The sequence below is a fragment of the Prunus dulcis genome, chromosome 1 (genome assembly GCF_902201215.1).
Source record: "Prunus dulcis chromosome 1, ALMONDv2, whole genome shotgun sequence".
Taxonomy (NCBI): Eukaryota; Viridiplantae; Streptophyta; class Magnoliopsida; order Rosales; family Rosaceae; genus Prunus; species Prunus dulcis.
The window spans coordinates 36,465,401-36,475,667 of record NC_047650.1 but is presented as its reverse complement, the minus strand read 5'-3'; the positions used below and the strand labels follow the sequence as shown (position 1 = coordinate 36,475,667).

General features: G+C 39.0%; 3 protein-coding genes across 5 annotated transcripts in view; 1 reads left to right on the top strand and 2 right to left on the bottom strand.

Moving 5' to 3' along the window:
* Positions 1 to 1,581: 1,581 nt before the first annotated feature.
* LOC117615898 (transcription factor HY5) lies at positions 1,582 to 4,375 on the bottom strand. 2 transcript variants are annotated; one of them, XR_004584079.1, is made up of 5 exons: positions 4,098 to 4,375; positions 3,428 to 3,608; positions 3,157 to 3,313; positions 1,770 to 2,215; positions 1,582 to 1,738 (listed from the first exon to the last, which is right to left on the bottom strand). XR_004584079.1 is itself a non-coding variant. In XM_034345073.1 (4 exons), the coding sequence occupies exons 1-4, from the start codon at positions 4,192 to 4,194 to the stop codon at positions 2,147 to 2,149; spliced, it is 504 nt and encodes a 167-aa protein (XP_034200964.1). In that variant the 5' UTR covers positions 4,195 to 4,289; the 3' UTR covers positions 1,582 to 2,146. The 2 variants fall into 2 exon arrangements, 1 of the variants encoding a protein (XP_034200964.1); XM_034345073.1 differs by having other exon boundaries at positions 1,582 to 2,215; positions 4,098 to 4,289.
* A 1,375-nt stretch (positions 4,376 to 5,750) lies between these two features.
* On the bottom strand, positions 5,751 to 8,722 carry LOC117636692 (protein OVEREXPRESSOR OF CATIONIC PEROXIDASE 3-like). 2 transcript variants are annotated; one of them, XM_034371339.1, is made up of 5 exons: positions 8,361 to 8,722; positions 7,852 to 8,277; positions 7,142 to 7,471; positions 6,854 to 7,014; positions 5,751 to 6,401 (listed from the first exon to the last, which is right to left on the bottom strand). In XM_034371339.1, the coding sequence occupies exons 1-4, from the start codon at positions 8,553 to 8,555 to the stop codon at positions 6,874 to 6,876; spliced, it is 1,092 nt and encodes a 363-aa protein (XP_034227230.1). In that variant the 5' UTR covers positions 8,556 to 8,722; the 3' UTR covers positions 5,751 to 6,401; positions 6,854 to 6,873. The 2 variants fall into 2 exon arrangements, with proteins under 2 accessions (XP_034227230.1, XP_034227222.1); XM_034371331.1 differs by lacking the exon at positions 5,751 to 6,401 and having other exon boundaries at positions 6,547 to 7,014.
* A 112-nt stretch (positions 8,723 to 8,834) lies between these two features.
* LOC117636704 overlaps positions 8,835 to 10,267 on the top strand; it is a 2,104-nt gene continuing 671 nt past the window's right edge. The window contains 2 exon segments of the mRNA XM_034371352.1: positions 8,835 to 9,088; positions 10,111 to 10,267. The exon segment at positions 10,111 to 10,267 is cut by the window's right edge and continues 9 nt beyond it. Of these exon segments, the coding sequence (XP_034227243.1) occupies positions 8,964 to 9,088; positions 10,111 to 10,267 (282 nt within the window). The 5' untranslated portion in view covers positions 8,835 to 8,963.

The following is a 10,267-nucleotide window of genomic DNA, read 5'->3' as shown; positions in this document are numbered from 1 at the left end:
AATTATTGAATTAGGCTAATCAATTTGATCAAACAGTTAAGAAATAGAACTTCACCTAAAGGTCATATATAAGGCTCTCATTATAGAATTCTTGCAACAAACAAACATGTTTGGGTTTGCCCACAATTTTGTTTGTGTAATAACTGTGTCGACCCGCTTAACACAATTAGCAAACACTTTGTATTTTGGGTCAAGCTGCCTAACCCGAAAATGACACGCTTTAACATGTTTATGTAATTGTGTAACTTGCCTAACCCACATAACCGTATTACACAAGATAAACTACTTAAATTTTAAGTTGAAATAAAAAGACCCTAAAAAACATGGAAAACGTATAATACTCAATGTTGGTTTGTATTATAATCAATAGGTATAGGATTCTAAGTTTTCAATAATCACATAATTTTTCAGGGTATAAATGCATTAGTCGTGTTCGTTTTATTTACGATAAAGATATAAAATGAAGTTAGATTATTTATGACAAAGATATAATATGAAGTTAGATTATTAAACGTGTGACGATGTTTTTTCTTATGGTCTTATTATAAAGATCAAGTGGTGTTTTATAGTAATGTGAATCATCCTTGGTAAATGTAACTTATCTTATGTTTCTAATTTAATTCATAGTCTGTTAGAGCAGCTCCAGCGCTGCTATCAAACTGGGCAAAAGGCCCCCTCTGGCAAGCCCAATGCGGCTCCAGCGCAGGAAATCCAGCCCGGGCAAGGCATGGGACCCACCAGCCGGGGCAAGTCCACATGCAGAAATTGACTGGGCTGTTGCCAGCGGGCTGCTGACGTCAGCAGTTGATTTTCGATTATTTTTTTACTGTTTGACCCACCAGCCCACATTGCCCAATTGTTACAAGCCACGTGGCTTCTCCTGGAGCCTCTGATCAAAAAATCTTGCACAATCCAACGGTTGTCCAATTTTAGGCTAAAAAAAATTGAAAAAAATATCAAAAAATATTGGAATTTTTTTCTATACATACCTACCAATATTATTCACTTTCCACACCAAATTTAATTTCAAAATTTTATCCGAAAATGTTATCTTGATTTTTAGGTGAGAATTTTACGATAAATATTAACACTTGGGAAACAAAAATCTTATCCGAAAAGCTTATCAAAATCAATGGTTTAAGTATATAAAATAAAAAATAAATTTAAGTGAATAGTAATTGCCTTAGACTTGGCCCTCCTAGGTGGAACCACAAATGACAAGGCTGACACTACTCCTGTGAATAGTGACAGCCCTTGCTTGCCCTTATTCTAGTCTTAACCCTTATAGGTGGAGATACTCTTAAACTTGAACAAATTTAGAAAGCGGGGCCAATGTTAAAGTAATTTGGCGGGATTAGTTAAAACACGGTTGAGTTCTGATTGAATAGTCTTTTACTTGCCACATACATGAACACGATCACGATCACCAAACATGATTTTGCAACCACCCCAAATATTCTGTTCTTTTATTCCTTTCGCAGTTGCAGAAAATGCTAGCTCAGCTGAGCACAATTTTATTAGTCTTATTAATTAGGGCACTTTACCAGTTTATTTGCATAATGATTTTACTTCCAGAAAAGATTGCATAAACTAAAACCACCCGTCTTAAAAGAACACAGTACACTGTTATTCCATTTTTCCCATTGCATTGATGATGGGAATTTGATCTCTTATAAACCTATAGAACATTTCGGCAAAGAATAAGTAGACTGGTAACACCACAATCGCCACGGCAAGCCTAAACCCTACTAGCAATCACCACGGCAAGCCTAAACCCTACTAGCAATCACCACTGCCTCACCATTTTCACAAATGCTAGTGCCACTGTCATTGCCACTACCAACACGAACGAGCTTTTCCCATTTTTGGTAAATTTTCCAGTCATGCCTGCACCCGCTGCTGTTACTACAGTTGACACAAGATCTGCACCATATTGCATACAGAAAAGTACCACGGGAGTGGCATGCAAATGAACTACTAGTGAACATAACTTAAAGGAAATGCTAGAAATGCTAATCTATGATTAAGTATGCCTAGGTCCCTCCCTTGTGATGTTTCCATGTATGGTTGGAATACTAAAGTCGTATTGCTTCTGCTTTTCCTCTCACAATTTCTCTTTATGAACACTCTGATCTCACACACTTTCCTATAAGGATCCATCTGCATTTGCATTACTGCCTGCTCCTCTCCGGCTTGCCGTTGTGTTCTTCAGTATCTGCAACAAATTAAAATGGCAGAGACTACCAATAAGTAAATGTCATGCAGATATTAAATCAAACTACAGGTGGATTACAGAGGCAGAACTTCCAGTAAAAGCTTAAGCATAGTGGCAGTTCAGGATATGTTTCCAACTCTTTCAGGTTTCCAAGAATAAGTCCTAATGCAGAGAAATAATTAATTCTCCCAAATTTGTCAGGTGTATCACAAATATCAATTGCCTAAGCCCAAATTTTGCTAAGTTTTAAGTCTACCTCAATCAATATTCACCAATTCAGGCAACAATAAGGTGCAGAATTGCCCTCATTTTGATGCACAAGCTATCTAAACCTTTACGAATTGGCATGACAAGTTTACCTAACAAAAACAGACCTTTCGCTCACAAGCATCCCAACATGGTATAAATGCATATCTTACAATAATTAATGATTGTACAAAGCATGAGACATGCTAAGTAGGATGATAACCTAACGCGATGGTTAACGGTTCTAAACAGTAGACACATTAACCATTATCAATCTTAATATATAAAAAATCACATATTAACTATGGATTAGCATGTTAAGAGGGATAGTATCAGTCCACTAGTCGGTGGAGCAAAAAGGGAATTTGACACCATCACATCGATTCCATACTTCAGCTTTTACTTCTTATCAAGAACAAAACGGAGTAATGGATTTGGTGGGGTAGACCCCACATCCCCCACCCATACACCCCATTTATATCACAAGTCCATAACACTTTCCACTTTTGATAATAAGTGAAGTTAAGATAATATCAAGGGCCCTCCTCAATAGAACTGTACATTTATACCATCATTTTTTCTTCCCCACAATACCCCTAATGCAAATCTTTCTGGCACATATAAACAAATTCTAATTTCTAACTAATGATTATGATGATTAACATGAAGCATGTGATGAGGATGGAGGAACATACATGTCTAAGCATCTGATTCTCATTCTGCAAAGTGGAAAGCTTCTCCTCAAGCTCAGAGTTTTTCTGCTCCAAGTCTTTCACTCTCACTTCCAAATCACTCAAGTATGCCTTCTTCCTCTCCCTTGCTTGCTGTGCTGAAACTCTGTTCCTTAATAACCTTTTGTTTTGTACCCAAAAAAGACAATTCCACCAAAATGCTAATGAGCACACGCAATCGACTAAAAAGGGCAGAACAGTAAAATCATCACGGAAGCGGTGCAGCCCAACTCACCTCTTCAGCCTCTTGCTTTCCTTGTCAGCTGGACTTCTTCCTCTCTTTCTTTGCCCCTCACCTACCACTTGGGCCCGGTCCGGACCGGCCAACGAACCGGTTTCCCTACCGGAGATTGACGCTCCGGCAGATTCGCCGCCAATCTCCGGCACTCTCCTGATCTCCTCATCACTTTCCATGCCTAAAATTTAGGCCAAAATAGAAAATTATTGTTGGACCTTAACAAAAATTTAATGCATCATGTCTTTGCCTTATAAGAAAAGCCGACTCCTTTTTATATAAAACAATTTAACAGGGAAGAGTTTTCCCGCAAAAAAGAATTTCCCCGGAAAAGAACAAAGGCTCAGTTGAGAAAATCCTGGATTCTACGAAACCAAGATGGGAAATTTCTAAATTATTGGTTCACGAAGATAAACAGCCAACCATGAACAATAAAGCTTTCTTCTTTTTACTTGAAGCAATGTAAAAGGGAAGGTTTTTCATCCGCATAAAGTATTTCCCGGGAAAATAACAAAGACCCGGCTCCGAAAATTCAGGATACTACAAAACCCAGATGGGAAATTTCGAAATTCTTTGGAACCAGAAAGAAAGTAGACAAATTTGAACAAACTCAGTTAGACTTTTTAAACATAAACTTTGAAAAACTAAAAATGAGTTGAGAAAATCAAACCTTCTTTGACTTCAACTTGGAATGCAGAGCTCGAAGACCTTTCGCTGCTCGACGGGAGAGAGCTCGCGGCAAGGGAGCTCGTCGCTTGCTCTTGCATTTGGTCTCTAAACAAATCAAACTGAGAGGAATTGTTTTTCGTGGTTTTCAGCTGGAAGAAAATTAAAAGAGCGGGACGTTAATGTTTGAGTGAGTAAATAGCAGAGAGGTGGAGTTTCAGAGTGGATTTGGAGCCGTTGAAGCTCGTTCAGATCTGAGGGCTCTGCGAGGGTGAGCGTGGAGAGATATGAGCCATGAGGCGTGGCCTGAATCAAAGGTTTGTAGGAAGGGATCGTGGAGACAGGGGAAACGTTGGATGAGATTCAGATCGGACGGATGGCATGGAGATTGGGGAGGGAGATGCAACGAACTGGGACAGTGGGACCAGATTATGTGCTGGAAGTGCATGTGTTTCTTGATTTTGGGAAAGCAATGAGTTTAGTTTACCATGGAAGTTTGAATATCTCATTTGATTTGAGGTATGCGTGCGTGATTTCTTTGCCTTTAGGTGAGAAATTTTTTCTTTGGTCACAAACACATGCAAATTTATTGACCTTATAATAAGCTTCAAGTTAATGTGATTAACTTCTTAAAATCATCTTAACTTTCCAACATTAAAAAAGAATATCACCATTATCACTAATAATTCATTATACATCTAACAAAAAAATTTATCAGTTTCTAACATTTGGGCAATTTTGAACTTGGAGTATTTTCCAATATATGTTACTTTAATGAACTTTTTATTTTAGATATAAACGATATTGGGGGAAGAATTCGAACATAAAATTTTGATTCAAGTGCATGGATAGCTGCTCTTAACCACTTGAGCTGCAAACTCTTTACACTTTAATTAACCTTGATAGCTAATAAACTTCATTTGTTTTTTTTATTCTTTTGCTTCTTTAGTTGAATGGATCACTATCCCTGTAAAGTATGTATGAATCATGATTCATGAGCAAGATATTTCAATTTGTGCAGGCCAATGGCTCAAAGACGACCCAACTTCAGTTAGGAATTGGACAGCTCCGCCAGATTGGGATGTCGGTACCATGAGTTGTCGTTTTAATTTGGGAACATAAATCCACCATCACATAAAAAGACGTAGAAATCTCCAAATATCCCCGTACAAAATATAAACTTCAGATGTTAGGTCCCAAAGTTGCCTTCTATTTTGTTGCCTAAATTTTACAAAAATGTAAACTTCGTTTTTAGGGTCTAGATGTAGTGTTGGACCATACTTAACATTTACGGGACAAAAAAAGAAAAAGGATTAATTGGTAATTAACTTAGCCTAAGTTTTATATTGCCAATAGATGCTATAAACTTGTAGGGAGGCTGAAAATTTGTGGTGGCCCCAACAAACTTTGCCAATCCTTTGAAAATAATCCTTGGCGACTTTAACGAATGGTCTCATTCATCATCCGTACATAGTCGATGAAGATGGGCTTTCGACCTTTTTTTGACCAAAAACTTTTGTCTGTTTCTTCTAAATCATGAGAAAATGGAGATGGGCTTCCCTACCATACCTTTCAGCACAAAAATTGACAGGAAAATGACACCATTTTGTCGGTATGTTTGGTTTGCTATGAAATGCCGAGATCGTAATTACTTGTGTTCATAATAAAACAATTACAAGAAAGTGTTTTGTTGGAACACAATGTTCCAAGCTACAAGAATTTCATCGAAATGTTGAAATACTATAATACTGTATACTTATGTGCTTAGAAGACATTAAATCATGCCCTGTCCTCTCATGCATTGGATTTCCGGGCAGTGGTTTATTTTCGAAAAAGAGCTCGAAACATTTTCAAGAATTTGGATTTGAGGGAATGTGGGTTCTTCTTGGCTGAGGAAGAAGAGCTGCGAGGGCAAATCGCGAGTGCTCCATTTGAGCTGCTATAAGCCTTGAGGCCAATGGGTTTGGCACTCTGGCATGGCCTTAGCTCCCTAAACTCTGCCCTGCCTTCCTCTCTTTGCAGCATCAAGTTATCGTCCCATATTAAGCCCGACGAGCCTTGCCGCCTAAATGTGGATGCCGACCTTGCTAACGTCGCCATGAGGTCTCTCGAGTCTCAACCAGTTGTGATGATAGCTGGCTTTGGGCAGAAATTGTGATAATTCTAATCTGGGTGATTAGGTTGATTATATACATACCAGGAAGAGGGAAAATGCCAAAGGGAGAAGAACGAGAAAGAGGTAAGGGGATGGCATCTTTATTGTCTTTCAGTACAAATCAAAGTTCTCTCCCTTGTTCTGTACCTCTCCCTGGGGGAAAAGGGGATGATAGATGTCAAAGATCTTTCGTTCGTTACTATAGAATTCATTCAAAATTCTCTTGCTGTCTTTTAGGATAAAGATCAAAGTTTTATTCCTTCCTCTCATACCCATCCCTAGGCTAAAGAAGATGATAAAGGTCAAAGTTCTATTATTTATTAGATGGGATTGCTGAAACTGAAGATCATATTGAACTAAGGCAAGAGCTCATTCATTTCATATTTTTTCTTTTTTGGGGTCAATCGGATTGGATTGAATCCATAACGAATCCTAATCCTTTTCCCGCCCCTTCATCACCTGAGCTAGCCCTAGGCCAACAGCGTCTTCACCAATCTTGTTTTACTGCCGTGTTCCATTTTCACTTTCTGTTAAGTTTAATGAAAATGAAAGGAGATAGAGCTTAAAAAATCTATCAGCTGTCATTATAAACAACATAGAAGTACCTGTTTTACACATTGGTTTACTAGGCAGTATTAGGGGCAGGCCGTCGATATGGAAGTCGAGAGTCAGTAACACCATCCTCAGAACGTTTGTCTTCAAACCATTTCACAACTCTTTTGCGGGGCAGGTTTGTCACATGCACTATGCTGCTGATCATTGCATTCTGCATCACATATCAACGCACATAAAGCATAAGGAAATGGCGCACAAGTTCTTTTAGGTCAATTTTCAAATGAAAGTACATTATATCGCAATATCCCGAAATCATTCAACACAAAAGATTCACTTACAGTGGGCCGCTTTGTTTTTCTATAAACACTTTCAAGGGTTTCAACATGCGCTTTCTTCATTCTTTTTTGAGCAGAAAACTTTTGTTGCATAACATGAATAGGTTTGTTCACTGTAGTTTCAACCTCCGAAGACTCTGTAGTTGTTTCCACCACAGTTTCTACAGTTGTTTCCACAACAGTTTCTACAGGCATCGTTTGGGACACAGATATTGTTGGAGCTGGTTCATCAGGTAAAGCAGCACACATCATCAAAAGACTTGGAGGGGGGTTGCGAAGCAATTCGAGAACAACTGGCCTGTCGAGACAAAGCTCAGCTGCAAGAATTTTTATCTGCAAACAAACGAAATGCCAACAATATAAAGTTTGCCAACATAACGAAAAACCCCAAATACTGATAAGCAAATTTTCATGAATATGAACCAAAGTTTACATTAAAAAACAGGGTTTTGGTTTTCCTATCTATTCTTTATTCATTCTATAATCTTCAAAGCCCCCAGGCCTTTGTTGAACTTTAAAAAAAAAAAATATGTATATATATTTCCAAACAAAAAGATTACTACCAAGCAAGATATCAAGGTTGACTGGACTTGAAATTTGATATCTTTAAGTGTTTCAGGACAGTAAATGTTTCAAATTTCATGAACAAGAACCCAGCATTTCAAAGATTCATAAAAAAAACCCAAAAACTAAAGAGATAAAGAAACCCTTACGCTGGTTTTGCGGCGACCAACTTTTAAAGCAGCAGCCAATCTCCGAAGCTGCCAAGTCTTAAGCTTCACAGGGCTTTCCTCTTCCTCCTCCTCCTCCTCCTCTTCATCATCGTCATCATCATCTACTTCTTCTTCTTGAGCATCGATCTCAATAACAACGTCATCATCATCATCCTTGTCGTCCTCGTCATCATCATCATCATCTTCCTCGTCCTCATCCTCGTCCTCCTCATCATCAACAATCCCCAGTGCCTCTGCTACTTCTTGTTCGAGCTTAGCAAGCTCTTCTTCTGTTAAATCTTCGTCGTCTAACGATTCGTCGTCGTTTTTAAGGTCTTCCTCCAGCAGCCTAAACAGTGCATCTATAGCATCCTCATCCACATCCTCCTCCTCCTCGTCCTTCACTTCCTTTTTCGCCAAGATTTTCTACATTCGACCACGAATTCAAAACCAGAAATTTCAGTTTCTACAAACAGAGAAAGCACTTCCAAAAAAAGCTCATTTCTTACCTTATTTATCTTCGGCTTAGACGACGCCAATTCAGTGCGTTGGTTTCGACGGCGGGCCAAGGCCAGTGTCGACGAGAACCGAGCCGGAAATTGACGTGGCAGTATCAGATTAGTGGGTGGCCGTTCGTTGCGGGAAGACGGCAACGTTAAACAGTGAAGGCCCTTGGGAGTGTTAAGCGCAGAAGCAAAAGCCATTTGCTCTCAATGTTAGGAAGATGAGATAGAAATGCCTGTGTTCCCAAACGGTGCCGTTTTAAAGGTCACCAGGCCGCACCGCTTCCGCTCAAACGCCGATGAGGAAAAAACGAAAAGGCGCCGCCTTTCTGCCTCACGGTTCAGGTTTATCTACTACTCTTAGTCTGCGCGCCTTAAACGACCGCTCTTAGCGCCGTTTTAATGGTAAGCTTCAACTGTTATTTTTGCCCTGGGCCTCTAACCCTGAGTCAAAGCCCACAACCGCTTTTTGCAGGCAGACGACATTGCGTGACAGAACAATACGACGTCGTTTGATGCGTCCACAAGTAGCTCCGCCAAAGAAGAAAACATACTATAACTCTAGTTTAGTAAAGTCTCATCTCTCTGTGTCTGAAGTTGAAGGCAATCATGGCAACTCCGCCAACATCATCAGCACCATCGTCAAAATCGTCAAAGGGATGGATAAGCAACATCTCTTCAATAGCCGCTCGCGTCTACTTCTTCCTAATCATTCTCCAGATCCCGCTTTTCAGGTACTGTAATTCACTCGATCAATTTCCACTCTCGCTCCCTCTTTGTGCCCAAATCTGTATTTTCATTTCTCTTTTCGTATAATTCCTAGTTTCTCATTTGTTAGGCTATCTGGACATGCTTTGTTTTTGCTAATTTTCATGTTTTAGCATCTGGGTATTTGTAGTTGCGTGGTTTATCGAATCTGGATGCGCATTTTGGAGTTCTTAGTGACATTGTTAAACTTGGTTTTAAAACCTAAAAAAAAGAAAAAAAGAAAAAGAAAAAAAAAGGAATAAATCTCTTGTTTGTTTTAGATTGGTTGATTTGATTTTGCAATCCTGAAGTTGTGCTTTAGGATATGCCCAATGTTTTTAGTTAACAGTTGAATTAGGGTACTTGGTTCACTTGTTATACTCTCACAAGGACCCGAGACCCCTCAGAATATGGATCAGCGATTCAGGGCAGTTAATGAACTGAGCTAAGCTCAGTAGTGGCAATGGCCTTATGCTTGGTTGGTTGAGTTTTGGAACAAACTTCTAACTTGAAGGAAAGGCTATAAAATTAGAGGAAGTGTTTATTTTCTGTAAGTATCTTAGAGAAGATATTTACAGAAGACGCTAGAATTGCATTTGGGTAAAGTATCCAGGTTTATGGATTCACCACGTAGGTCCTGAGATGGAGCATGATTCCTATGTACCATGTGTGGGGAATGATCATTCTGCCCTATGCTGGCGTTTTAGGTGTTTATCAGTCTATATAATAGAAACCTGATGCATTTTATTTGTATTACTTAAGCAATATGTATTCTTTTTAGATTTCTTGTATGATACAAGCTCATAATTTGTATGTGCCTTATCTGGATCTATGTACATGTAATGCTGCTCCATTTCTTCCTCTGGCTTGTCTTGATCAGGCGGAAATATTTGTTGTTATTTAATAACTGTGTTTTGTGGAAATATGTATTAAGAAAAAGGTAAATGTAAAACTCTCTGTTTTTGGGTTAATGTTTCTTCTCTTTCTTATTTTTTCTTCATTGTTACAGAGTTCCATGCAGATCTGGCATTTGTACCACACCATTGCATGTCACTTCTTCTCAATTGATTGCAAGTGAAATCTTTCCTATTCCTGTGGTAAAAGCCCTTCTCTTCCCGGGAGCTGTTGCAAATGGACTTGTAAGGAACATGACTGTTCCAAGCTGG

What these genes read in the sequence shown, in the direction of transcription:
- LOC117615898 (XM_034345073.1), bottom strand. Translation starts at nt 4,194, where the DNA reads ATGCAAGAGCAAGCGACGAGCTCCCTTGCCGCGAGCTCTCTCCCGTCG. An exon ending in CCAAGTTGAAGTCAAAGAAG is followed by an intron (nt 3,609 to 4,097) that starts GTTTGATTTTCT and finishes CCTAAATTTTAG; the next exon opens with GCATGGAAAGTGATGAGGAG. An exon ending in AGAATCAGATGCTTAGACAT is followed by an intron (nt 2,216 to 3,156) that starts GTATGTTCCTCC and finishes AATTTGTTGCAG; the next exon opens with ATACTGAAGAACACAACGGC.
- LOC117636692 (XM_034371339.1), bottom strand. Translation starts at nt 8,555, where the DNA reads ATGGCTTTTGCTTCTGCGCTTAACACTCCCAAGGGCCTTCACTGTTTA. An exon ending in CTAAGCCGAAGATAAATAAG is followed by an intron (nt 8,278 to 8,360) that starts GTAAGAAATGAG and finishes GGTCGAATGTAG; the next exon opens with AAAATCTTGGCGAAAAAGGA. An exon ending in TTGGTCGCCGCAAAACCAGC is followed by an intron (nt 7,472 to 7,851) that starts GTAAGGGTTTCT and finishes GTTTGTTTGCAG; the next exon opens with ATAAAAATTCTTGCAGCTGA.